General features: G+C 46.8%; 1 protein-coding gene across 4 annotated transcripts; it reads right to left on the bottom strand.

Annotated features, from left to right (window-relative positions):
• Nucleotides 1-515: 515 nt before the first annotated feature.
• On the bottom strand, nt 516-24952 carry LOC118936611 (polyamine-transporter SLC45A4). Of its 4 annotated transcripts, XM_090221642.1 has the most exons (9): nt 24563-24702; nt 20313-20368; nt 19070-19715; nt 14179-14367; nt 13742-13921; nt 11733-12880; nt 9998-10097; nt 4203-4414; nt 516-3081 (listed from the first exon to the last, which is right to left on the bottom strand). In XM_090221642.1, exons 3-9 carry the CDS (start codon nt 19305-19307, stop codon nt 2695-2697), a joined length of 2454 nt encoding a protein of 817 aa, XP_090077768.1. In that variant the 5' UTR covers nt 19308-19715; nt 20313-20368; nt 24563-24702; the 3' UTR covers nt 516-2694. The 4 variants fall into 4 exon arrangements, 3 of the variants coding, with proteins under 3 accessions (XP_090077768.1, XP_036821823.2, XP_090077769.1); XR_016492142.1 differs by lacking the exon at nt 20313-20368 and having other exon boundaries at nt 11708-12880; nt 24563-24948; XM_036965928.2 differs by lacking the exon at nt 20313-20368 and having other exon boundaries at nt 24563-24952.
• Between the last annotated feature and the right edge of the window lie 373 nt (nt 24953-25325).

The following is a 25325-nucleotide window of genomic DNA, read 5'->3' as shown; positions in this document are numbered from 1 at the left end:
TGACCAATTTAATTTCTCATTTGCACACATTCCCAAACTAAAACTATTTCACAACCAGATAGACATTTATATTTTCCCCATTACAACCAAACCTCTTAAATTACAGCAGTTGACAAGAAAAATGTACCAAAAAGTTCCTTTTCCCACTTTCTAGAGCCAGATGTTTCTGCTGGATGTGATGATGGATCCTCTTCATTTGAGAACACCTCCAAAACGCTTTGCAACAGGACACTTTTTGATAAATGCAGTGAGGTCCCTCCCAGTATCCACCCCTTTACTTCCATTTAGTTCCTGGTGAATACCACCCTCTACCTACCACCTCACGTAGGTGGAACAACTCCTAAACCCAACACTCTGGGCCTGGGAAGACCTTCTAGGCACACAGCTCATTAGTTGTACATGCCCTGTAGGACTCTAGTCAAAGGTAACGCACTACCGTTTGGGACTTCATCTCTATACAGATCTGTCAACAGATGTGCATGACTGTTCTGCCAGATAAATAATGACACACACACTGTCCTCTCTTAAAGTTCTTCCAATTTATAGTGCAGCTTTTGCAGTTGTTAAATGTAAAAACATACAGAGCAAATATCCTTTCTTGTGCGTTACCCTGTGGAACAGATGGTTCAGAACAACAGAGGGCTACTTCCTGTAGCACAGTACAGTGTAAGGTTTCTTCAATGCTGCATGGGCCCAAAGGCATCTTATGATCATAGACCATTTGTAATTACTAGTTGTAGTATGAAATCTAGTATTCTTCCATGCAGCGTACTATAATCGAGGTTAACAATATGTTCCCTTTTTAAAGTATTGATATGTGTTAGAATGTAAGCATCATCACTTCAGCATTTGATTATCTTAAGGCTGATAACACTTATCCAACTCTGTCATGTAAACAGTAGGCTATAGGCCACTCAACCCAGTAAATGGCAAATATGAGCTACAAAAAGGAACATCCTGAATGGTTCTTTGGACTTTTGGTGTAACCTGGACATCATATCATCTGTGCTGTATAATAGCCCTGAGTGTTTTCATGATATACATGTCAATAGACTGAAGAGAGTTAGTGGATGGTGTTTATAATAGGGAATGTAACTGACTGACCCTGAACTGGATCCTCTGTGGCATAGGGAGGTCACAGTAAAAGAGACCGACTCCTATATTGTTCTGACCGACTGCTTGTTCAGGGCCAGACCGACATATTAGTACCTTGTCAGCTCGGGGATTTGAACTTGAAACCTTTCGGTTACTAGTCCAACGCTCTAACCACTAGGCTACCCTGCCGCCCCTTAGTGAGGTCACAGTAACAGCAAATCCTATACTGTTCTAAACTGGATCTTCGATGGCTGCAGAATCTTTAGTGAGGTCACAGTAACAGAGCACCTCCTATATTGTTCTGAACTGGATCCTCTGTGACTGCAGCATCTTTAGTGAGGTCACAGTAACAGAGCGACTCCTATAAAGTTCTGAACTGGATCCTCAGTGACTGCAGCATCTTTAGTGAGGTCACAGTAACAGAGCGACTCCTATAAAGTTCTGAACTGGATCCTCAGTGACTGCAGCATCTTTAGTGAGGTCACAGTAACAGAGCGACTGCTATATTGTTCTGAACTGGATCCTCTGTGACTGCAGCATCTTTAGTGAGGTCACAGTAACAGAGCAACTCCTATAAAGTTCTGAACTGGATCCTCTGTGCCTGCAGCATCTTTAGTGAGGTCATAGTAAGAGAGACTCCCATACTGTTCTGAACTGGATCCTCTGTGACTGCAGCATCTTTAGTGAGGTCACAGTAACATAGGAAATCCCATACTGTTCTGAACTGGATCCTCTGTGACTGCAGCATCTTTAGTGAGGTCACAGTAACAGAGCGACTGCTATATTGTTCTGAACTGGATCCTCTGTGACTGCAGCATCTTTAGTGAGGTCACAGTAACAGAGCACCTATATTGTTCTGAACTGGATCCTCTTGTGACTGCAGCATATTTTGTGAGGTCACAGCAACAGAGCGACTCCTATATTGTTCTGAACTGGATCCTCTGACTGCAGCATCTTTAGTGAGGTCACAGTAACATAGGGACTCCTATATCATTCTGTCTGTGGGGAAACTAAGTTTGATCTAAAAAAGTTGATCGGTCACTCAAACCATTTTGTACAATCACAAAATAAAATCAATAAAAAATGTTTTCAATTTAGAAATGGAGTGAAAATATTCATGTGCAGTCTAAACAACCATCTACAGAGTCACGTTTAAGAAAAATAGTCCAACATTAGATCCTGTGTATGAGGTGGATACTCCTTCTGATAAGGCCTGCAGGCTTTTCAAACTGTGAATGAGTCCCAAATGGCACCCTATTCCCTATTTAGTGCCCTACATTTGACCAGAGCCTTATGGACCCAGGTAAAAAAGTGCACTATAAAGGGAGTAGGGTGCTATTTGGGACGTAATCAGTGAACCCACAAACATTTGAACCCCACGAGGAAAAGAAAAACAGCCATATGTCAAGAAATGCACAACGTGTTCATTGGAACAGTCCATCCCACTGGAACTCATGTGACTAGTGAGTGTGAAGGTTTGGTCACTGTCTTTCTCCACTAGATATCTGTGCAGATTAAAGAAAGGAGACAAAGAGAGGAAGACACTTTATGACTATTGTGATGCCACCAGTATTTTGTCCTTGTCCCTCTTCTTCTTTGTTAAATAGTGGACTCGTAGTGTGCCGTGCTGCTGCTGCCCTTAGGAGACGTTTTGAGAAGGACTACTGGCTCCTGCATACTGCTACCACTGGGGTCTGGTTCTGGGGCCACCAGGGCCGGAGCCCCCTCCTCTCCATACCCCTCCTGGTCCTGCGTAGTGGTGGGAGTGGAGGAGTCTGGGTAGATGACCAGGAAGGTGGAGGTGAGGAAGCCCAGGAAGGAGCCTCCAGAGGCCATCATTGGGATGACCAGCACGCTGCCCACCGCGTCCACCACCGTGCTCAGTGCAGACGCCACCAGGATCTGGGCAATGTACACCTGGCACGACAGTATGGCACAGTCGATGCCGAAGCCTCGTCGCGACTTCCCCGGACTGTGGTGGATGTACTGCGGTAGAGACAGAGGGGGGAAGAAATTACCTTACTCATCTCTCACGTCAGTTCAAAGATTGGAACTAGGTAATAGTCGAACTCTATTATCATCACATTGGCCTAGAATGAGCAACATCATATCCATATCAAGTTGTTTTTATTAACAATGTGACCCCTTTGAAAGTGTACCGACATCCTTGTTCTCGTGGTACTAGCAGCGTCTACTAACTAGGTCTGTTAAGAGCTATAGTGAACTAAAGTAATCTACACTGAGTGTACAAAACATTAAGAACACCTGCTCTTTCCATGATAGACTGACCAGGTGAATCCAGGTGAAAGCTATGATCCCTTATTGATGTTAAATCCACTTCAAACAGTGTAGAGACATGAAGACGAAGGCCATGCAGCCGAAACAGAGAGTTTAAACTTTGTTTTCAGTTAACATGCCATACAAAATGGCATTTTAAATAATTATATGAAGAGTGCCTTGGTCCTCCTTTCTTTCTAAGGATTTTTAAGCCTTGAGACAATTGAGACATGGATTGTGTGTGTGCCATTCAGAGGGTCAATGGGCAAGACAAAAGATTCCTGTGTGTATCAAGAATGGTCCACCACCCAAAGGACATCCAGCCAACTTGACAACTGTGGGAAACATTGGAGCCAACATGGGTCAGCATCCCTGTGGAACACTTTCGACACCTTGTAGAGTCCATGCCCCGATGAATTGAGGCTGTTGAGGTGTTCCTAATGTTTGGTATTCTCAGTGTATGGTCTAATTTAACCCTACAAGACATGCGGGCATGTAGTTCTGTTACCATTTAATAGAAAGGACGTGAGACAGAATTCATGTACCGGCTCAGCTACACTACAGCTATCGGGCGTTCGGCATTGGCTTCACACATTGAGGGAATGTATCAAGAATGGTCCACCACCCAAAGGACATCCAGATAATTTTACAACTGTGGGAAACATGGGAGTCAACATGTGCCAGCATCCCTGTGGAACGCTTGACACCTTGCAAAGTCCATGGCCCGACATATTGAGGCTGTTCTGAGGACAAAGGGGGGAGGGGGCTGTAACTCAATATTAGGAAGGTGTTCCTAATGTTTTGTGCACTCAGTGTATAGTGATCCTCACCTGCTTGTTCTCGTGGTACTGGCCCAGCAGAGCATAGGGGCAGTAGGAGATACTCATGGAGATGATGCCCATGGTGCTGATCATCACCATGGCAACGTAGACGTTAGGGAAGATCGCCATGACCGCAGTTCCCAGGGAGAAGCTCAGAGTACCCAGGATGTAGATCACCTTAATGCTCAGGTCGTAGTTGTCCAGGTATTTCTGTAGCACAGCTGTCAACAAATACAACATACGCAACATTATTGAGTTGGCACAAATTAGTTGCATTAAGTAGCACGTACTTAGTACTCACTATACTGGTTGTGAGTCAAGACCTCACTCTTTGGTATACACGTTGCTGTCCATACCCTACACGTTGCTGTTCGTACCGTACACGTTGCTGCTCATACTGTACACGTTGCTGCTCATACTGTTCACGTTGCTCTCCATACCGTACACGTTGCTGCTCATACCGTACACGTTGCTGCTCATACGGTACACGTTGCTGTTCATACGGTACACGTTGCTGTTCATACGGTACACGTTGCTGTTCATACGGTACACGTTGCTGCTCATACCGTACACGTTGCTGCTCATACCGTACACGTTGCTGCTCATACCGTACACGTTGCTCTCCATACCGTACACGTTGCTCTCCATACCGTACACGTTGCTGCTCATACCGTACACGTTGCTGCTCATACCGTACACGTTGCTGCTCATACCGTACACGTTGCTGCTCATACCGTACACGTTGCTGCTCATACCGTACACGTTGCTGCTCATACGGTACACGTTGCTGCTCATACCGTACACGTTGCTGTTCATACCGTACACGTTGCTGTTCATACGGTACACGTTGCTGTTCATACGGTACACGTTGCTGCTCATACCGTACACGTTGCTGCTCATACCGTACACGTTGCTGCTCATACCGTACACGTTGCTGCTCATACGGTACACGTTGCTGCTCATACCGTACACGTTGCTGCTCATACCGTACACGTTGCTGCCCGTACCGTGCACGTTGCCGTCCATACCGTGCACGTTGCTGCCCGTACCGTACACGTTGCTGCCCGTACCGTACATGTTGCTGTCCATTTTGCTGTCCGTACGGTACAAGTTACTGTTCATTTTGCTGTCCGTACACGTTGCTGTCCGTACGGTACACGTTGCTGTCCGTACGGTACACGTTGCTGTCCGTACGGTACACGTTGCTGTCCGTACGGTACACGTTGCTGTCCGTATGGTACACGTTGCTGTCCATACTGTACACGTTGCTGTCCATACGTACATGTTGCTGTCCATACCGTGCACCTTGCTGTCCATACCGTGCACCTTGCTGTCCATACCGTGCACCTTGCTGTCCATACCGTGCACCTTGCTGTCCATACCGTGCACCTTGCTGTCCATACCGTGCACCTTGCTGTCCATACCGTACACCTTGCTGTTAATGTTCATACTGTACACGTTGCTGTCCATTTTGCTGTACATATCGTACACACCGTACACGTTGCTGCCCATACTGTACACGCTGCTGTCCATACCGTACACCTTGCTGTCCATACCGTACACCTTGCTGTCCATACCGTACACCTTGCTGTCCACGCTGCTGTCCATACCGTGCACCTTGCTGTCCATACCGTGCACCTTGCTGTCCATACCGTGCACCTTGCTGTCCATACCGTACACCTTGCTGTTAATGTTAATACCGTACACGTTGCTGCCCATACTGTACACGCTGCTGTCCATACTGTACAGGTTGCTGTTCACGTTGCCGTCCATACCGTGCACATTGCTGTCCGTACTGTCCACGTTGCTGTCCGTACGGTCCACGTTGCTGTCCGTACTGTCCACGTTGCTGTCCGTACTGTCCACGTTGCTGTCCATCCCGTACACCTTGCTGTCCATGTTGCTGTCCACATTGCTGTCCATACCGTGCACCTTGCTGTCCATACCGTGCACGTTGCTGTCCATACCGTGCACGTTGCTGCCCATACCGTGCACGTTGCTGTCCATACCGTGCACGTTGCTGTCCATACCGTGCATGTTGCTGTTCACGTTGCTTTCGATACTGTCCACGTTGCTGTCCATACTGTACCTGTTGCTGTTCACGTTGCCGTCCATACCGTGCACGTTCCTGTCCATACTGTCCGCGTTGCTGTCCGTACTGTACAGGTTGCTGTCCATAATACTGTCCATACCGTCCATGTTGCTGTCCATACCGTGCACGTTACCGTCCATACCGTGCACGTTGCCGTCCATACCGTACACGTTGCTGCCCGTACCGTACACGTTGCTGCCCGTACCGTACACGTTGCTGTCCATTTTGCTGTCCGTACGGTACAAGTTACTGTTCATTTTGCTGTCCGTACACGTTGCTGTCCATACGGTACACGTTGCTATCCATACCGTACACGTTGCTGTCCGTACGGTACACGTTGCTATCCATACCGTACACGTTGCTGTCCGTACGGTACACGTTGCTGTTCATTTTGCTGTCCATACCGTACATGTTGCTGTCCATTTTGCTGTCCATACGGTACAGGTTGCTGTCCATAATACTGTCCATACCGTGCACCTTGCCGTCCATACCGTGCACGTTGCCGTCCATACCGTGCACGTTGCCGTCCATACCGTGCACGTTGCCGTCCATACCGTGCACGTTGCCGTCCATACCGTGCACGTTGCCGTCCATACCGTGCAAGTTGCCGTCCATACCGTACACCTTGCTGTCCACGTTGCTGTCCGTACCGTACACGTTGCTGTCCATACCGTACACGTTGCTGTCCATACCGTACACGTTGCTGTCCATACCGTACACGTTGCTGTCCATTTTGCTGTTAATACCGTACACACCGTACACGTTGCTGTCCATACTGTACACGCTGCTGTCCATACCGTACACCTTGCTGTCCATACCGTACACCTTGCTGTCCATACCGTACACCTTGCTGTCCACGCTGCTGTCCATACTGTACAGGTTACTGTTCACGTTGCCGTCCATACCGTGCACATTGCTGTCCGTACTGTCCACGTTGCTGTCCGTACTGTCCACGTTGCTGTCCGTACTGTCCACGTTGCTGTCCGTACTGTACAGGTTGCTGTCCATCCCGTACACCTTGCTGTCCATGTTGCTGTCCACATTGCTGTCCATACCGTGCACCTTGCTGTCCATACCGTACACCTTGCTGTCCATACCGTGCACGTTGCTGTCCATACCGTGCATGTTGCTGTTCACGTTGCTTTCCATACTGTCCACGTTGCTGTCCATACTGTACATGTTGCTGTTCACGTTGCCGTCTATACCGTGCACGCTGCTGTCCATACTGTCCACGTTGCTGTCCGTACTGTACAGGTTGCTGTTCACGTTGCTGTCCATACCGTCCACGTTGCCGTCCATACCGTGCACGTTGCCGTCCATACCGTGCACGTTGCCGTCCATACCGTGCACGTTGCCGTCCATACCGTGCACGTTGCCGTCCATACCGTGCACGTTGCCGTCCATACCGTGCACGTTGCTGTCCACACTGTACACGTTGCTGTCCACACTGTACACGTTGCTGTCCATACCGTCCAGGTTTCTGTCCATACCGTACACCTTGCTGTCCACGTTGCTGTCCGTACCGTCCATGTTGCAGTCTATACCGTACACGTTGCTGTCCATACCGTACACGTTGCTGTCCATACCGTCCAGGTTGCTGTCCATACTGTACACCTTGCTGTCCACATTGCTGTCCATACCGTCCATGTTGCCGTCCATACCGTACACGTTGCTGTCCATATTGTACAGGCTGCTGTTCACGTTGCTGTCCATACCGTGCACGCTGCTGTCCATACCGTGCATGTTGCTGTTCACGTTGCTTTCCATACTGCCCACGTTGCTGTCCACGTTGCTGTCCATACCGTGCACGTTGCTGTCCATACTGTGCACGTTGCTGTCCACGTTGCTGTCCATACCGTGCACGTTGCTGTCCATACCGTGCACGTTGCTGTCCATACCGTGCACGTTGCTGTCCATACCGTGCACGTTGCTGTCCATACCGTGCACGTTGCGGTCCATACTGTGCACGTTGCTGTCCATGTTGCTCTCCATACTGTCCAGGTTGCTGTCCATACCGTCCAGGTTGCTGTCCATACCGTCCAGGTTGCTGTCCATACCGTACAGGTTGCTGTTCCCGTTGCTTTCCACACTGTCCACGTTGCTGTCCATACCGTCCAGGTTGCTGTCCATACCGTGCATGTTGCTGTTCACGTTGCTTTCCATACTGTCCATGTTGCTGTTCACGTTGCTTTCCATACTGTCCACGTTGCTGTTCACGTTGCTGTCCATACCGTGCACGTTGCTGTCCATGTTGCTTTCCATACTGTCCACGTTGCTGTCCATACCGTGCACGTTGCTGTCCATACCGTGCACGTTGCGGTCCATGTTGCTTTCCATACTGTGCACGTTGCTGTCCATGTTGCTTTCCATACTGTCCAGGTTGCTGTCCATACCGTCCAGGTTGCTGTCCATACCGTCCAGGTTGCTGTCCATACCGTACAGGTTGCTGTTCCCGTTGCTTTCCACACTGTCCACGTTGCTGTCCATACCGTCCAGGTTGCTGTCCATACCGTGCATGTTGCTGTTCACGTTGCTTTCCATACTGTCCATGTTGCTGTTCACGTTGCTTTCCATACTGTCCACGTTGCTGTTCACGTTGCTGCCCATACCGTGCACGTTGCTGTCCATACCGTGCACGTTGCTGTCCATACTGTGCACGTTGCTGTCCATGTTGCTTTCCATACCGTACACGTTGCTGTCCATACCGTGCACGTTGCTGTCCATACTGTACACCTTGCTGTCCACATTGCTGTCCATACCGTCCATGTTGCCGTCCATACCGTACACGTTGCTGTCCATATTGTACAGGCTGCTGTTCACGTTGCTGTCCATACCGTGCACGCTGCTGTCCATACCGTGCATGTTGCTGTTCACGTTGCTTTCCATACTGTCCACGTTGCTGTCCACGTTGCTGTCCATACCGTGCACGCTGCTGTCCATACCGTGCATGTTGCTGTTCACGTTGCTTTCCATACTGCCCACGTTGCTGTCCACGTTGCTGTTCACGTTGCTGTCCATACCGTGCACGTTGCTGTCCATACCGTGCACGTTGCTGTCCATACTGTGCACGTTGCTGTCCATGTTACTTTCCATACTGTCCACGTTGCTGTCCATACCGTGCACGTTGCTGTCCATACCGTGCACCTTGCGGTCCATGTTGCTTTCCATACTGTGCACGTTGCTGTCCATGTTGCTTTCCATACTGTCCAGGTTGCTGTCCATACCGTCCAGGTTGCTGTCCATACCGTACATGTTGCTGTTCCCGTTGCTTTCCATACTGTCCACGTTGCTGTCCATACCGTCCAGGTTGCTGTCCATACCGTACATGTTGCTGTTCCCGTTGCTTTCCATACTGTCCACGTTGCTGTCCATACCGTCCAGGTTGCTGTCCATACCGTACATGTTGCTGTTCCCGTTGCTTTCCATACTGTCCACGTTGCTGTCCATACCGTCCAGGTTGCTGTCCATACCGTACATGTTGCTGTTCCCGTTGCTGTCCATACGTCCACGTTGCTGTTCATCCTGTACACGTTGCTGTCCATTTTGCTGTACATACCGTACACGTTGCTGTCCATACCGTACAGGTTGCTGTCCATACTGTACACGTTGCCATTCACGTTGCCGTCCACACTGTCCACGTTGCCGTCCACACTGTCCACGTTGCCGTCCACGTTGCTTTCCACACTGTATTTCTCTAAGGAGTAGGACCTACCTGAGCAGACTGCAGCGGTAGCAGCATAGACAACCAGTCCCCAGCAGCCCATCTGAACCCCTTTATGGTAGTTCTGCAGGTCAGTGGAGTTAGCAGGAGCCTAGACAGAGAAAATAGAACATATAGAAGTCCATAAACTCCGAAATCAATTTGCACCACAAAATTGTGCATATTATCAGATTTAACATTTTGTCCCATTAAAAACATTACATCGGCATTTAAAATAACTTGAGCCCTTGTCAGTAGACCTAGTGATTGAGGGTTCCCTGTCCTGTAGAGGAGAAACAGAGACCTAGTGATTCTGAGGGTTCCCTGTCCTGTAGAGGAGAAACAGAGACCTAATGATTGAGGGTTCCCTGTCCTGTAGAGGAGTAACAGAGACCTAGTGATTGAGGGTTCCCTGTCCTGTAGAGGAGAAACAGAGACCTAGTGATTCTGAGGGTTCCCTATCCTGTAGAGGAGAAACAGAGACCTAGTGATTCTGAGGGTTCCCTGTCCTGTAGAGGAGTAACAGAGACCTAGTGATTGAGGGTTCCCTGTCCTGTAGAGGAGAAACAGAGACCTAGTGATTCTGAGGGTTCCCTATCCTGTAGAGGAGAAACAGAGACCTAGTGATTCTGAGGGTTCCCTATCCTGTAGAGGAGAAACAGAGACCTAGTGATTCTGAGGGTTCCCTGTCCTGTAGAGGAGTAACAGAGACCTAGTGATTGAGGGTTCCCTGTCCTGTAGAGGAGAAACAGAGACCTAGTGATTCTGAGGGTTCCCTATCCTGTAGAGGAGAAACAGAGACCTAGTGATTCTGAGGGTTCCCTGTCCTGTAGAGGAGAAACAGAGACCTAGTGATTCTGAGGGTTCCCTGTCCTGTAGAGGAGTAACAGAGACCTAGTGATTGAGGGTTCCCTGTCCTGTAGAGGAGAAACAGAGACCTAGTGATTCTGAGGGTTCCCTGTCCTGTAGAGGAGAAACAGAGACCTAGTGATTCTGAGGGTTCCCTGTCCTGTAGAGGAGAAACAGAGACCTAGTGATTCTGAGGGTTCCCTGTCCTGTAGAGGAGAAACAGAGACCTAGTGATTCTGAGGGTTCCCTGTCCTGTAGAGGAGAAACAGAGACCTAGTGATTCTGAGGGTTCCCTGTCCTGTAGATGAGAAACAGAGACCTAGTGATTCTGAGGGTATTCTGTCCTGTAGAGGAGAAACAGAGACCTAGTGATTCTGAGGGTTCCCTGTCCTGTAGAGGAGTAACAGAGACCTAGTGATTCTGAGGGTTCCCTGTCCTGTAGAGGAGAAACAGAGACCTAGTGATTCTGAGGGTTCCCTGTCCTGTAGAGGAGAAACAGAGACCTAGTGATTCTGAGGGTTCCCTGTCCTGTAGAGGAGTAACAGAGACCTAGTGATTCTGAGGGTTCCCTGTCCTGTAGAGGAGTAACAGAGACCTAGTGATTCTGAGGGTTCCCTGTCCTGTAGAGGAGAAACAGAGACCTAGTGATTGAGGGTTCCCTGTCCTGTAGAGGAGTAACAGAGACCTAGTGATTCTGAGGGTTCCCTGTCCTGTAGAGGAGAAACAGAGAATAGGAAAGAAGAGTAGAAAGAGAAGGAAGGAAAACAGGAACAATAGATTATTGAGGAAAGATAGACAAATAAAACAAGAGTCCTCATTCTCTTACTGAAATAAACTACAAACTATAATGAACTACAATATACAATGAATTACAATGGAGGACTGGACAGGTTCTCACTGTGGGGTCTCCAGCATAGATGACCTGTCCCATGAAGTCTGTGTAGAATACTGCCTCAGCGATGATGGAGAACCAGGTGAGGAGATGACAGACGCAGAGCCTCAGCAGCTGGGGGGGCATCTTCAGCATGGACAGCCACAGCAGCTTGACCGTGGTGCCCCCCTGGTCTCCGTCGTCCCTCTCAGAGTCCCCGCTGGACAGTGTGGTGCTGCTCTGCTGAAGCTCCCTCCTCTGCCGCATGTGCTCGTAGATGTCGTTCATGCTCTGCGAGGTCTTGATGCGGAGGTTGGCGCCGGCCGGATTGCCCATGGTGTTTCTGCGGTGGCGGTATCGTGCTGAACCCACGCGGCCATAGTAAGAGAATGTAAATGACGGCTGGCGGTAGAAGGGGAAGCGGCGTGGCCCGGTAGTGGTGCTGGTGTTGGACGGCCTCAGGCCTGGCATTCGGCCCTGGCTGTTGGCCCCGCGGGCTGTGTGATTGGAGGGGACGGCCGGGGCCGCTGAGGCCCCGTTGAGGCACTTGGCTCCCTGGTTGGTCTGGTTGTTGAACAACATGTGCTCCCTGCTGTAGTAGGGGGAGGGGTCCTGGTGGAAGAGGGGCAGCTGGCTGTCTGCCTGAGCCTCAGCCTGGGGGCCTTCCAGGTCCTGGATGCCCCATCCACTGTAGTGTCTCTGAGGGGTGCCAGGGTACAAATCTTGGGGGTAGTCCTGAAAGATGGAGGGCTCAATGTCGGCCAGGAAATGACCGTCCTGGTCCAGGTCTGAGTCCAGCTCGATGGTGGCGTCAGGCATGGCCAGCACCGAGTCGCTCTTACTCCTCACCCTGTCCACGTTGATGAAGAGCTCCCTCTCTGACTGGGCGTCCTCCTCTCCTATAACGTCCAGCTGAGGTAAACTACGAGGCCCTGCCAAGCCCCCATTCAGTTTCTCTGAGGAGGACAGGCTGTCGGAGTCTCCCTCTCCCAGAGTGTCACCACGAGCCTCAAAACTCTCCTCCTTGATACTGAACATGTGTAGAATCACAGATATGGTGAAGATGACGGCAGCAAACACAAACAGGATCTGCTCCTGGGACTTGAAGGCCGTGCCCAGGATGGTGCTGGTCCAGTCCAGGCCACCCAGCACGTAGCCAACCGCTCCTCCCAGCCCTGCCAAAACACAATGTCAAAACAATGTTAGAGCTGCCACTTTATGAGTTGTTCGGTGCTCCAAATACCGATGATGAACGAGTTTCCTTATGTTTTTGTTCATTTCCCTCAGGGAATCATCACGTGAACAACCGTGACCAATAAAAGTAAAGATTGTATTTGTTTAGAGGGGGTGCCATGTGACCTCACATTCCAAACATGTAGCTCCACCAATCACACACACCGGCTTCAACAACATGAAATCAATTTAAAACTGACTCAAGACATGACTGATAGCCCCCTTTATGTAACATTGAGCAATAATAACTGTTAGTGTCTTTGGCATTCACCCCCCCCCCAGTTACAAAGTGATTCTACAGTGTCTTTGGCATTCACCCCCTCAGTTACATAGTGATTCTACAGTATCTTTGGCATTCATCCCCTCAGTTACATAGTGATTCTACAGTGTCTTTGGCATTCATCCCCTCAGTTACATAGTGATTCTACAGTGTCTTTGGCATTCACCCCCTCAGTTACATAGTGATTCTACAGTGTCTTTGGCATTCACCCCCCCCCAGTTACAAAGTGATTCTACAGTGTCTTTGGCATTCACCCCCCCCTCAGTTACATAGTGATTCTACAGTGTCTTAGTGTCCTCTCCTCCCGTCCTCTCCTCCCGTCCTCTCCCTGCCTCCTCCTCAAAACATCAGAAGAAAGTGCAGAAAGACAACAGGATATGAGGAGAGGAAATGTGCTTGTAGGGTTCTTAAATCCTCTTCTTGCTTCCCCCTGACTGTTTGAGGAGGTGGGGAGGAGAGGACACAAGGAATCAAGGACAGACTAGTGAGAAGGAGCCAATACAACTAGGGCAGCATCGTGTACCTGCAGAGAAAGCATGTATGTTGAGGGCCATGTCCTGCTCCTCTGTGTCAGCTACATCCAACAGGTAGGCTCTGATAGGCCCATCTGAGGCGTCTGCACTGAAGTCCAGTAGAACCACGCCCAGCACCGTCAGCACTATCCCAATGGGCTGACTGCTGGGAACGTCCCCGAGGGCTAATCCTAGAGCACATAGAATAATAAGGCATTCTATTTATTTAGCATAGCGCTTTCATTAAAGAATAATTTTACAATACAGAAAACATGAGCATCTAAGGGAGTTTCACATTTCCAATACATGATGATTAAATAGTGCCTATTCCCTTCATAATGCACTACTTTTGACCACAGCCCACAGGACTCTATGGCTCTGGTCTAAAGTAGTGCACTTTATAAGGAATAGGGTTCCATTTGGAACTCAGACAGTACCTCCCACTCACCTAGGAGGGACCCATTGAGGAAGAGAGAAACTCCCAGTAACACCCCCACACAGAGTGCCAGGATGAAGGGTCTCCTGCGGCCCCATTTCAGGGTGCAGCGGTCGCTGGCTGAGCCAATGAGAGGGGTGAGGATCAGGCCCAGGATGGGGCTCAGAAACCACGTCAGGCTGTAGTACTGCTCTGGAAGTCCTGAAAACAACAAAACACGCAGGAAAAACACCTTCACTCAATATGCTTCAGGCTTTGACCACAGAGAGACTGATCACGGATTAAATCCTATTAGCATTCATCAAATATGACTTTGTCAAAAGTTCAACTATTACACAATCTTTTGCCGCAGCCTAAAGGGCATTCTTTACAGAACCACAGCCATCAAAGCTTTTAGTCAACAATGCTGAATCACATTCCAGTCATACATAGTCACTAGCAGGTTTGGTGAGGCATAGATCAAATCTGGCCGTGTCAGGTGAGGTGAAAGGAGGTTTGTGGGTAGCTGGAACCATCTCAATGTACCACGCTCCACTCTGATGTACTGTGGACCTCGGCGTGGAACGAGGCTGTTTTACTGAGCTTTATAATGAACGCTATGCTGCTGATGCTCTACTTCAGCAGGTCTACACATTAAACAACAATCCCTGTACATCTCCCACTAGAATATGTGTTAGAGATTGTCACTAGAAGGAAAACAAGTGGACTTGTTTCTACAAGACGGTTGTTCATTAACCTAGATAAGAGCCCTCACACAAGACACAACTTGCTGTCAGTTTGTTTCCATAGTTCTTGCTATCTTCATCTCTGTAGGAACGCTAAAATGATATAGGCCTCACACAGCTATGGCAACAAAACAGACAGTGAAACTGGAAACAATAACATGGCAGCTTTCTATCCTCTTTCAAATGCCAGGTAGTGCACGTTAGAATTTGTTCAGAAAGGGTTAAATGTGTAGCCAGTTGGTTTATGGAGTAGAATGCACTGAATGTGACCTAGTCTGTTGCTCAGTCTGAGCAGTAAACTGGTTATTGAAAGGTCACTGGCTTCTAGACAGAGTATTATAACCCTCTCAGAATATCAACAAGATATGAGAAGCTGGCATCAAGTCAGATTGTCCTTCTCAGAAATACCAAGGATAAGTAGTTAAACATAGGCTATACATTAGGGGCCGTAATGAACGACTGGGACTAGGTTATACTCAAGGGAATAGTGGGAAATGTCACCAAGACTTAACCCTCTACACTCGTGGGAATTGGCCTAAATGGATAGGGCTAAATTGAAATGTTTCCTACAGAAAAAGTATGAAAAGCATATGCATAACCATTGTAGCAATTGAAAGGGAAGAGTTTGTAGATCATGGGAAAATTAGTAGACCAAAAGTTGAGTACACAACAGTTCACCTGGCACAAGACTGAATTCAACCATTACACTGTTATTTTATATTTACTCTACTTTGTCACAGTTGTTGATAACAAAATGTGAATATACTCTGGATACATTCAGTAACATAATAATATTCCTGGAAATTGTGGGGTAGGTGCAACATAAGACACACAAATGACAAGGGTCTAACTGCTGTCTCCAAGTGGACACACACCTCTCCAAAGTGGGCACAGTTCCTAATACATTTCAATGCACTTTTATGACTCAAAGAAGAGTCTTGAACTCTGCTAGCTGTGCCGTTGAGGAACTAGAGCAAGCACACTTGTAGTTGTTTAGTTTGGAACACAACCCGGCATCACACAATTACTGTTGTTATTTACACAATCCAAAAAACAGTCCATTATAAATCACAATATGGGTCAGGTGGGCATGATTTTAAAGCTTGTTCTATTGCCAACATGACTAACTAAGTTATCAAACAGGATCGTACAGTGTAGGCTTTCACAAGGCAATACAGGGGAACATATGACTTCTTTCTACACACCTAAATGACTATAAGTGCATTCAGGTGCTTGTTCCACACAATAAACAAACAGACTGCTCCTGTTCAGAACAACCCAGGGTATGATCACATGTCATCTTGTAACTGTACATCAAACAGACTGCTCCTGTTCAGAACAACCCAGGGTATGATCACATGTCATCTTGTAACTGTACATCAGACTGCTCCTGTTCAGAACAACCCAGGGTATGATCACATGTCATCTTGTAACTGTATATCAGACTGCTCCTGTTCAGAACAACCCAGGGTATGATCACATGTCATCTTGTAACTAACAGACTGCTCCTGTTCAGAACAACCCAGGGTATGATCACATGTCATCTTGTAACTAACAGACTGCTCCTGTTCAGAACAACCCAGGGTATGATCACATGTCATCTTGTAACTGTACATCAGACTGCTCCTGTTCAGAACAACCCAGGGTATGATCACATGTCATCTTGTAACTGTATATCAAACAGACTGCTCCTGTTCAGAACAACCCAGGGTATGATCACATGTCATCTTGTAACTGTATATCAAACAGACTGCTCCTGTTCAGAACAACCCAGGGTATGATCACGTCATCTTGTAACTGTACATCAGACTGCTCCTGTTCAGAACAACCCAGGGTATGATCACATGTCATCTTGTAACTGTACATCAAACATAGTGATCATAAACGTTGATACTGTATATGACAGTAGTTTTATGATGTGGAAATGTGAAGTGTACATTTGGACTCACAGATGATTGTCTTGCTTGTATGACATCAAAGTGGTATTTAGTATAATCCTCAACGTCTCATCTCTAAATACATGGAGTCCTCTTAATTTACAGCATATCCCTCACTCAGACAACAAAGAATTTGCAAAAGTTGACCAATTAGCAGCAGGGATGGGTGTTCAAGTACAGAACAGCTGGTGGGTCAAAACCAATGCAGAGCCAGAGCTCTGACATGTATAACATGTTACTTGTACAGCCACTGCGTTCCAATTGTAGGCGCTTATTAGTGCCCAAATCTGACATTTTCAACCAGCACAAGTTTAGAGGGTTACAAAAACAAACTTTAACTTCACCACTATTTCAAAACATTATTATGTGCACTGACATGTTTGCTTCTGTTATGAGTCCTGAAGGAGCGGGTTTAGATAAGCCTGTGTTATCCAATACTAGTTCATTTGTAGCTAACCCTTTTCTGTGTGACAATGTCTGCCTACAATGTTCATCACTACATTAAAATAAAATGTGCAGCTGTTACATGCTGTGTAGATAAAGATAGATCTAGAGACCTACTATCCATGTACCCTAAACTGTGCATGGGAGTTACATCACAGAGATGGACAGTTTGGCAAATCCATTTACGACAAAATTGTTCCCGGCAGGAAAACAGGTTGACTGAAACGTGCAGACTCACACATTCTGCCATACCTACCAAACTCTGTAGAAGACATTGTTCCATTCTGCATTGGTGGCAAACCTAGTAACCTAGTAACGGCCCCGGTCTGTTATGCTGCCTGTGCACAGTGTACAGATAGTTAAAATAACCCCACATAACTCCCAGCCCTTATGATGGAGTAAACCTAACACAGACTGGGGTGGGACCAATCTTTGGTAGCCATTTGGCAAACAATTATCCAAAAGGGTAAAATACACATAGGAAATGCCTTAGTTGTAACTCCACTACCCTTTTTTTGGTCAACCAACACCCTCCATTGGTACTGACCTATTTGCAGTAAGACTGACATGACCAGGGCTGTCTCCATTGGTATTGACCTATTTGCAGTAAGACTGGTGTGACCAGGGCTGTCTCCATTGGTATTGACCTATTTGCAGTAAGACTGGTGTGACTAGGGCTGTCTCCATTGGTATTGACCTATTTCCAGTAAGACTGGTGTGACCAGGGCTGTCTCCATTGGTATTGACCTATTTGCAGTAAGACTGGTGTGACCAGGGCTGTCTCCATTGGTACCGACCTATTTGCAGTAAGACTGGTGTGACCAGGGCTGTCTCCATTGGTACCGACCTACTTGCAGTAAGACTGGTGTGACCAGGGCTGTCTCCATTGGTACCGTCCTATTTGCAGTAAGACTGGTGTGACCAGGGCTGTCTCCATTGGTACCGACCTATTTGCAGTAAGACTGGTGTGACCAGGGCTGTCTCCATTGGTACCGACCTATTTGCAGTAAGACTGGTGTGACCAGGGCTGTCTCCATTGGTACCGACCTATTTGCAGTAAGACTGGTGTGACCAGGGCTGTCTCCATTGGTACCGACCTATTTGCAGTAAGACTGGTGTGACCAGGGCTGTCTCCATTGGTACCGACCTATTTGCAGTAAGACTGGTGTGACCAGGGCTGTCTCCATTGGTACCGACCTATTTGCAGTAAGACTGGTGTGACCAGGGCTGTCTCCATTGGTACCGACCTATTTGCAGTAAGACTGGTGTGACCAGGGCTGTCTCCATTGGTACCGACCTATTTGCAGTAAGACTGGTGTGACCAGGGCTGTCTCCATTGGTACCGACCTATTTGCAGTAAGACTGGTGTGACCAGGGCTGTCTCCATTGGTACTGACCTATTTGCAGTAAGACTGGTGTGACCAGGGCTGTCTCCATTGGTATTGACCTATTTCCAGTAAGACTGGTGTGACCAGGGCTGTCTCCATTGGTACTGACCTATTTGCAGTAAGACTGGTGTGACCAGGGCTGTCTCCATTGGTACTGACCTATTTGCAGTAAGACTGGTGTGACCAGGGCTGTCTCCATTGGTACTGACCTATTTGCAGTAAGACTGGTGTGACCAGGGCTGTCTCCATTGGTACTGACCTATTTGCAGTAAGACTGGTGTGACCAGGGCTGTCTCCATTGGTATTGACCTATTTGCAGAAAGACTGGTGTGACCAGGGCTGTCTCCATTGGTATTGACCTATTTCCAGTAAGACTGGTGTGACCAGGGCTGTCTCCATTGGTACTGACCTATTTGCAGTAAGACTGGTGTGACCAGGGCTGTCTCCATGGCGTAGCAGAACTCTCGTCCGAACATGACAGCACCATGCATGACCCACTTGCGCAGGGGAATACGTTCCCCCCCAGCACCCTCACCCAGAGACCCATCAGGACTCTCCTCGTCCCTCTCACTGCTCTGCTTCTTCACTGGCATCTCCACCACATCCTGACATGGCAAAACAGTCAAGTCAGCCTTCTGGGGGACCATGGTCGTCGGCTCGTATGGAGAGAGAAGTTATGACTGCTCCCCTAAAGCCTTAATGTAGTTTACGGTCCTGTCCGCTCTGATGCAACTGTCCTTCCCTTTATGGTCAATCAGAGGAATACTCTCAAAACAGCAGCACTATGCATGAAGGAAAAATCCTGGTTTTCTTTAGTTCTTTCGAGGCACTTTTGAAAGCAATTCATAAGGTTCCGTGGCAAAATGAGGCTTTGTAAGAGATTGGCTCTCTTCACTGCTGGCTGCTGTACTGAATCCAAACCCATAGAAAGTGGCATTCAGATAGAGCTCATTTGATGATGTCTGTAGAGGAGAGGCTGAGCAGGGTGAGGGAGACGGGGGCCGGCGGTGGAGGACAACGTTCCTCTCTAGAGTCCCTTGGAGTGACTCATTCATCTGTAGAGGGGACACAGACAGACAGACAGCATGAGCGTTAGTATGTTAACCCATAGTCAATAATACCTTTATAACCAATAAACATTTTAATGTTACAGACTCTGGATAGGCCGATAAAGGCTAGTATTATGACAGTTTAAGCCCATTTTATATTTCAAATTTCAGCAGTACAAATACAATAAGAGCATTAGTAGCTAGTTGGGTAAAGTTTAATGATGCACGTTCAGCTGGGATGCTGCCAAATAGATAAGCCGAGCTGCTGCTGTAATCAGCCCTATTACTATAAATGTACACCTGCAATTAGGCTAAAGTACTGAGTCAACCCATCGAGCTGTAGGAGAAAGTTCCTCAGATTGGAGGAAGGAAACTCCATCCACGCAATCAAGTCTTGAAAACACAAGAGCTCAGCCACTGCGTGAACTTGGGTGAACTAGCTGTCCTGTAGGAGTTTCAGCAGCTGTGAGATGAGTGACTAGTGTAGGCCTAGAAAGATAGATGTGTATTTCAGCCTGTATTGTCCATAATGCACATAGCACAACCTTGTTGTTAGGCATGAGTGATGTTATGCATGACGTCGCTGTGCTCCTAGTCACTTACCTTGCTTGGTGGGTAGATGAGGTAGCTTTTAACAACCCAACAGGTGGCCTACTGTTCTAATAGAGATTTAATTAAACGTTTGATTAAAAATATATATTTAAAAGCTGAGATTTCCAATAAGGTCTTACAGTAAACCTGTTCTTGCTAAATGTACCACACAACAATTATCCCCTTGTGTCAAACTTCTTCAACTGGGTCTTCTAAACATCCTCATATGGAAAATGACCTTGAAGAACCCACCCCTCAACGCTCCACCCAGTCTAGTTAGCTAGCTACAATATTCTCATGGGAAGAATAGTTGAGTGGTGGGAAATCCTGCTCATCTCTCATCCTTTCTAACCGCTCTGCTAAAATCCACTCCTCTCACAGGAAAAAAAAAAACATGATATGAATGAAAAGTATTATAATAAACATGAAAAGGTGAATGTAACAAGCGCTCATCATTTCAAATAGGCTACATGTCATATTAAAACAGCATGTACAGTGCATCCGGAATTTATTGCACATTTTGTTCGTTTTATAAAAATTCCTCAATCTACACACAATACCCCATAAAGACAAAGCAAGAGGTTTTTAGAATAAATGTTTGCAAATGTATTAAAATCAGAAATACCTTAAGTATTCATAAGTATTCAGACCCTTTGCTAAGAGACTTGAAATTGAGCTCAGGTGCATCCTGTTTCATTGATCGTCCTTGAGATGTTTCTACAACTTGGGAGTCCACCTCTGGTAAATTAAATTGATTGGACATGATTTGGAAAGGCACACACCTAAGGTTCCACAGTTGACAGTGCATGTCAGAGAAAAAACCAAGCCATGAGGTTGAAGGAATTGTCCGTATAGCTCAGAGACAGGACTGTGTCAAGGTACAGATCAGGGGAAGGATATCGAAACATTTCTGCAGCATTGAAGGTCCCCAAGAACACAGTGGTGTCACGCCCTGGCCTTAGTATTTTGTGTTTTCTTTATTATTGTGGTTAGGCCAGGGTGTGACATGGGTGATTATGTGTTTGTCTTGTCTAGGGGTTTTGTAGATTGATGGGGTTGTGTTCAGTGTAGTATTCTAGGTAAGTCTATGGTTGCCTAGAGTGGTTCCCAATCAGAGGCAGGTGTTTATCGTTGTCTCTGATTGGGAACCATATTTAGGCAGCCATATTCTTTGAGTATTTCGTGGGTGATTGTTTCCTGTCTCTGTGTTTTGCGCCAGTTAGGACTGTTTCGGTTTTTCCACGTTTTCTTGTTTTGTTTATGTATATTGTTCACGTTATCATCTTTATTAAAGATGTTCAACCATAACCACGCTGCATTTTGGTCCGCCTCTCCTTCCCAGGAAGAAAACCGCAACGGAGGCCTCCATCATTCTTAAATGGAAGAAGTTTGGAACCACCAAGACTCTTCCTAGAGCTGGCTGCCCGGTCAAATTGAGCAATCGGGGGAAAAGGACCTTGGTCAGGGAGGTGACCAAGAATCCGATGGTCACTGACAGAACTCCAGAGTTCCTCTGTGGAGAAGGGGAAAACCTTCCAGAAAGTCAACCATCTCTACAGCACTCCACCAATCAGGCCTTTATTGTAGAGTGGCCAGACTGAAGCCACACTGTAAAAAAACAAGATTCTCTGGTCTGATGAAAGCAAGATGGAACTCTTTGGCCTGAATGCCAAGCGTCACATCTGGAGGAAACCTGGCATCATCCCTACGGTGAAGCATGGTGGTAGCAGCATGCTGTGGGGATGTTTTTCAGCTGCAGGGACTGGGAGACTAGTCAGGATCGAGGCAAAGATGAACAGAACAAAGTACAGGGAGATTCTTGATGAAAACCTGCTCCAGAGCACTCAGGACTTCAGAATGGGGCGAAGGTTCACCTTCCAACAGGACGACGACCCTAAGCACTGCGCTGTTTGCTCTGTTCAGAGAAGGGAGTAGTACACGGCGTTGTACCAGATCTTCAGTTTCTTGGTAATTCCTCACATGGAATAGCCTTCATTTCTCAGAACAAGAATAGACTAACGAGTTTCAGAAAGTTTTGTGTCTGGCCATTTTGAGCCTGTAATCAAACCCACACGTGTTGATGCTCCAATGTAGGATATGTAAACATTATTAAGGTGGCGTTATTTAAAGTGACTAGTGATACCTTTATTAAATCCATTTATTAAAGTGGCCAAAGGTTTGAGTCTGTAGGTTGACAGCAGCCTCTTTGTTAGTGATGGCTGTTTAACAGTCTGATGGCCGCTAACTAGCACATAACAGGCCTCTGTACGCCAATGTAGATATTCATTTTTTTTTTTTTTTAAATCAGCCGTTTCCAGCTACAATAGTCATTTACAACATTAACAATGTCTACACTATTTCTGATCAATGTTATTTTAAATGGACAAAAAAAGCTTTTCTTTCAAAAACAAGGACATTTGTAAGTAACCCCAAACTTTTGAACGGTAGTGAGTGTAGGCTGTGACTTGCTTAGAATTAAATACAAATTAAGTAAAATATTCCTTATTAGGCTCAGTGCCTTTGAATTAATTTTTAAAAGTGAGTCTGTGGCTTCAGGCTTAAGTGAAGGTGCCTGGAGAGCAGGCCTGCTGAGCCACTGGGGATGCTAAACACCCTTTTGGCCACTCTTGCCAGGCAGGGATGCAGTATATTTTCTTTATAAGTTGGCTTAAAGGTTTTTAGGCACAATAACCCAATCAAAACTAAAAGCTCCTTGAAAAAAGTTGGAATATGCTAGGCCTATTGGGACAAAAATCAATGGTGGCCCATTGTATAGATAATAGAACAAAAATGAAGGAAACTTAAGATCAGATTTTTGGGGGTTTAAACATTCTTTGATCCAATGACAATTAACTACCCACCTCTTCCTTCCTTTTAGCATGTGCACATAGTAAGTACACCATCTTGCTTTCGGGATGTGTCTGTTCAGATTCCACAATGATTATTTAGTTGTGGACATTACATCTTTGTAAGTCACCTTGATTTTGCACCTGTGTGTTTTATTTTAAAAAATGACAATATTTTGCAAACTCCATGACAGTAGCTAAAGCAAGGGGCTATAGCTGCAGACAACAAATGTATGCTGGGCCGGGCCTGCCCTGAGCTCATGGAGCGCTCCAGCCTTTGGGAATCTTGCTCCGCAAATTGGGCACGCTCCGCTCCCATACTCTGACACTGACTCCGGTACATAGGTGGGGGATTGGGGCGCTCCAGTACAGTAGGTGGCAATAATGCACCATAACATTGGATGCAAACTGCCAATAAACCCCACAGAAGAAGGGGCGGGGGCAACAATGGTAGCTAGCTATCGGCACACGTGAAAAATAAACTGATTTACACACCGGCAACTGTTTTCCTACACTTATGTTAACGACGGCAGGTGTTTGGCAGGCAGGAGCGAAGAACACTGTGCTAGCACATCGTGTTGCCCCAGCCTCCCGCACTAGTGGGGGACGACCAGTAGACTGTCCTTCGCCCCCGCCTGTCAGGCATTGTTTTAAGGCAGTTCTGTTAATGATGAGGGCAGGCAGGAGCGAAGGACACTGCCTACCGGTGTCGTAGAACACCTGCCCGGTACACAGGAGACGAAAAACTTATAATACTTTCATTTACCTTTTGGGGGGTTCTTGAAGGAACCAATGGGATGCTCGAGGGGGCGTTCCTACAGATGCAGTAGTGCCCATATGCAGGAACGCCCTCTTAATGCGGGCTGCAGTTGCACACTATAGGTTGGGACCGTTATTCTACACCTCAATGGTTGGGATACGTTGTAGACAGGACTGGTCAAGATGCTGACTGGCTGGTTATTTATTTTATCTCAGAAGTAAGAAATAAGTGTTTATCATCAATAACTTGCTAAATTAGCGAACGTTACATAAGCTAGCCAAGTTTGCAAGCTAAAGAGCTAACTAACTTCCTCAGTCTGTAACGTTAGCTAACTATGCTGTTCTGGCATGAGTTACCGGTATATTATTTGTATTACTGTCCCCATATCTAACGTCAAAGCCCGCTACAATATAGACCATCTCTGCTATTAACGTTGGTGTGTAGTAGATTGTACAAGCTGTCACGAACGCTAACGATACAACGGACAGGTGTGTTCACATGATCAGACGGTAGCAAACTAGCTAGTTAACGTTAGCTTAGAAGCTAGCTAGGTAGCTACGGTATTTTAGCTAGCTATGATGAATGTAACCCGTAGATAACAAGCTAACTTGGGATGGGCTACCGAATGCTGATAAAAATACACAAATCGAATATACCTGATCCCTTTTTCCAATGTAAAGAAGTATTCACGTTCCTTAGTCGTCGGTGTGCCCGAGTAGCCTGAGCTTGCTAGTTGTTTCGACACGCTGATGCCCAGTCCAATGACAAAATGCATTGCCCAATCTCATTAATTGCCACGGTAAAAAAGCAGTACCTACTGACATCACTAAAATCGATGACCAATTGCTTTAATTCTATCCAATGGGAGGCAAGCTTGGATGCTATTCAACAAATGTACACAACATTCAGTAGCATTTTTTGTCCTGTGATAATTGTAACAAACATAATAATTGAGTGTATTTATATAGCGCGTTTCTACGGTTACTCAAAGCGCTTTACATAGTAAAGGGCAAACTCATCTCATCTCATCCACCACCAATGTGCAGCACCCACCTGGGTGATCATTTGTGTGCCAGAACGCTCACCCCAATCAGGTGGAGAGGTGAGTTATATTATACCAATTAGGAATGAGGGAGGTGATTAGATGGCCATGATGGAATGGGACCAGGTTGGGGATTTAGTTATTTAAAAATATCTATATTTTACTAGGCAAGTCAGTAAAGAACACATTCTTATTTTTAATGACAGCCTAGGAACAGTGGACTGCCTTGTTCAGGGGCAGAACGATAGATTTGTTTTATCTTGTCAGCTCGGGATTTGAACTTGCAACCTTTCAGTTACTGGTCCAACGCTTTAACCACTAGGCTAACACCCCTACTCTTACAATAAGTGCCATGTTTTTTTTTTTTATGACCACAG

This window comes from Oncorhynchus mykiss, chromosome 3 (assembly GCF_057628025.1).
Source record: "Oncorhynchus mykiss isolate SJ-2025 chromosome 3, ASM5762802v1, whole genome shotgun sequence".
Taxonomy (NCBI): Eukaryota; Metazoa; Chordata; class Actinopteri; order Salmoniformes; family Salmonidae; genus Oncorhynchus; species Oncorhynchus mykiss.
The sequence above is the reverse complement of the archived record's forward strand: the minus strand, read 5'-3'. Positions and strand labels throughout refer to the sequence as shown.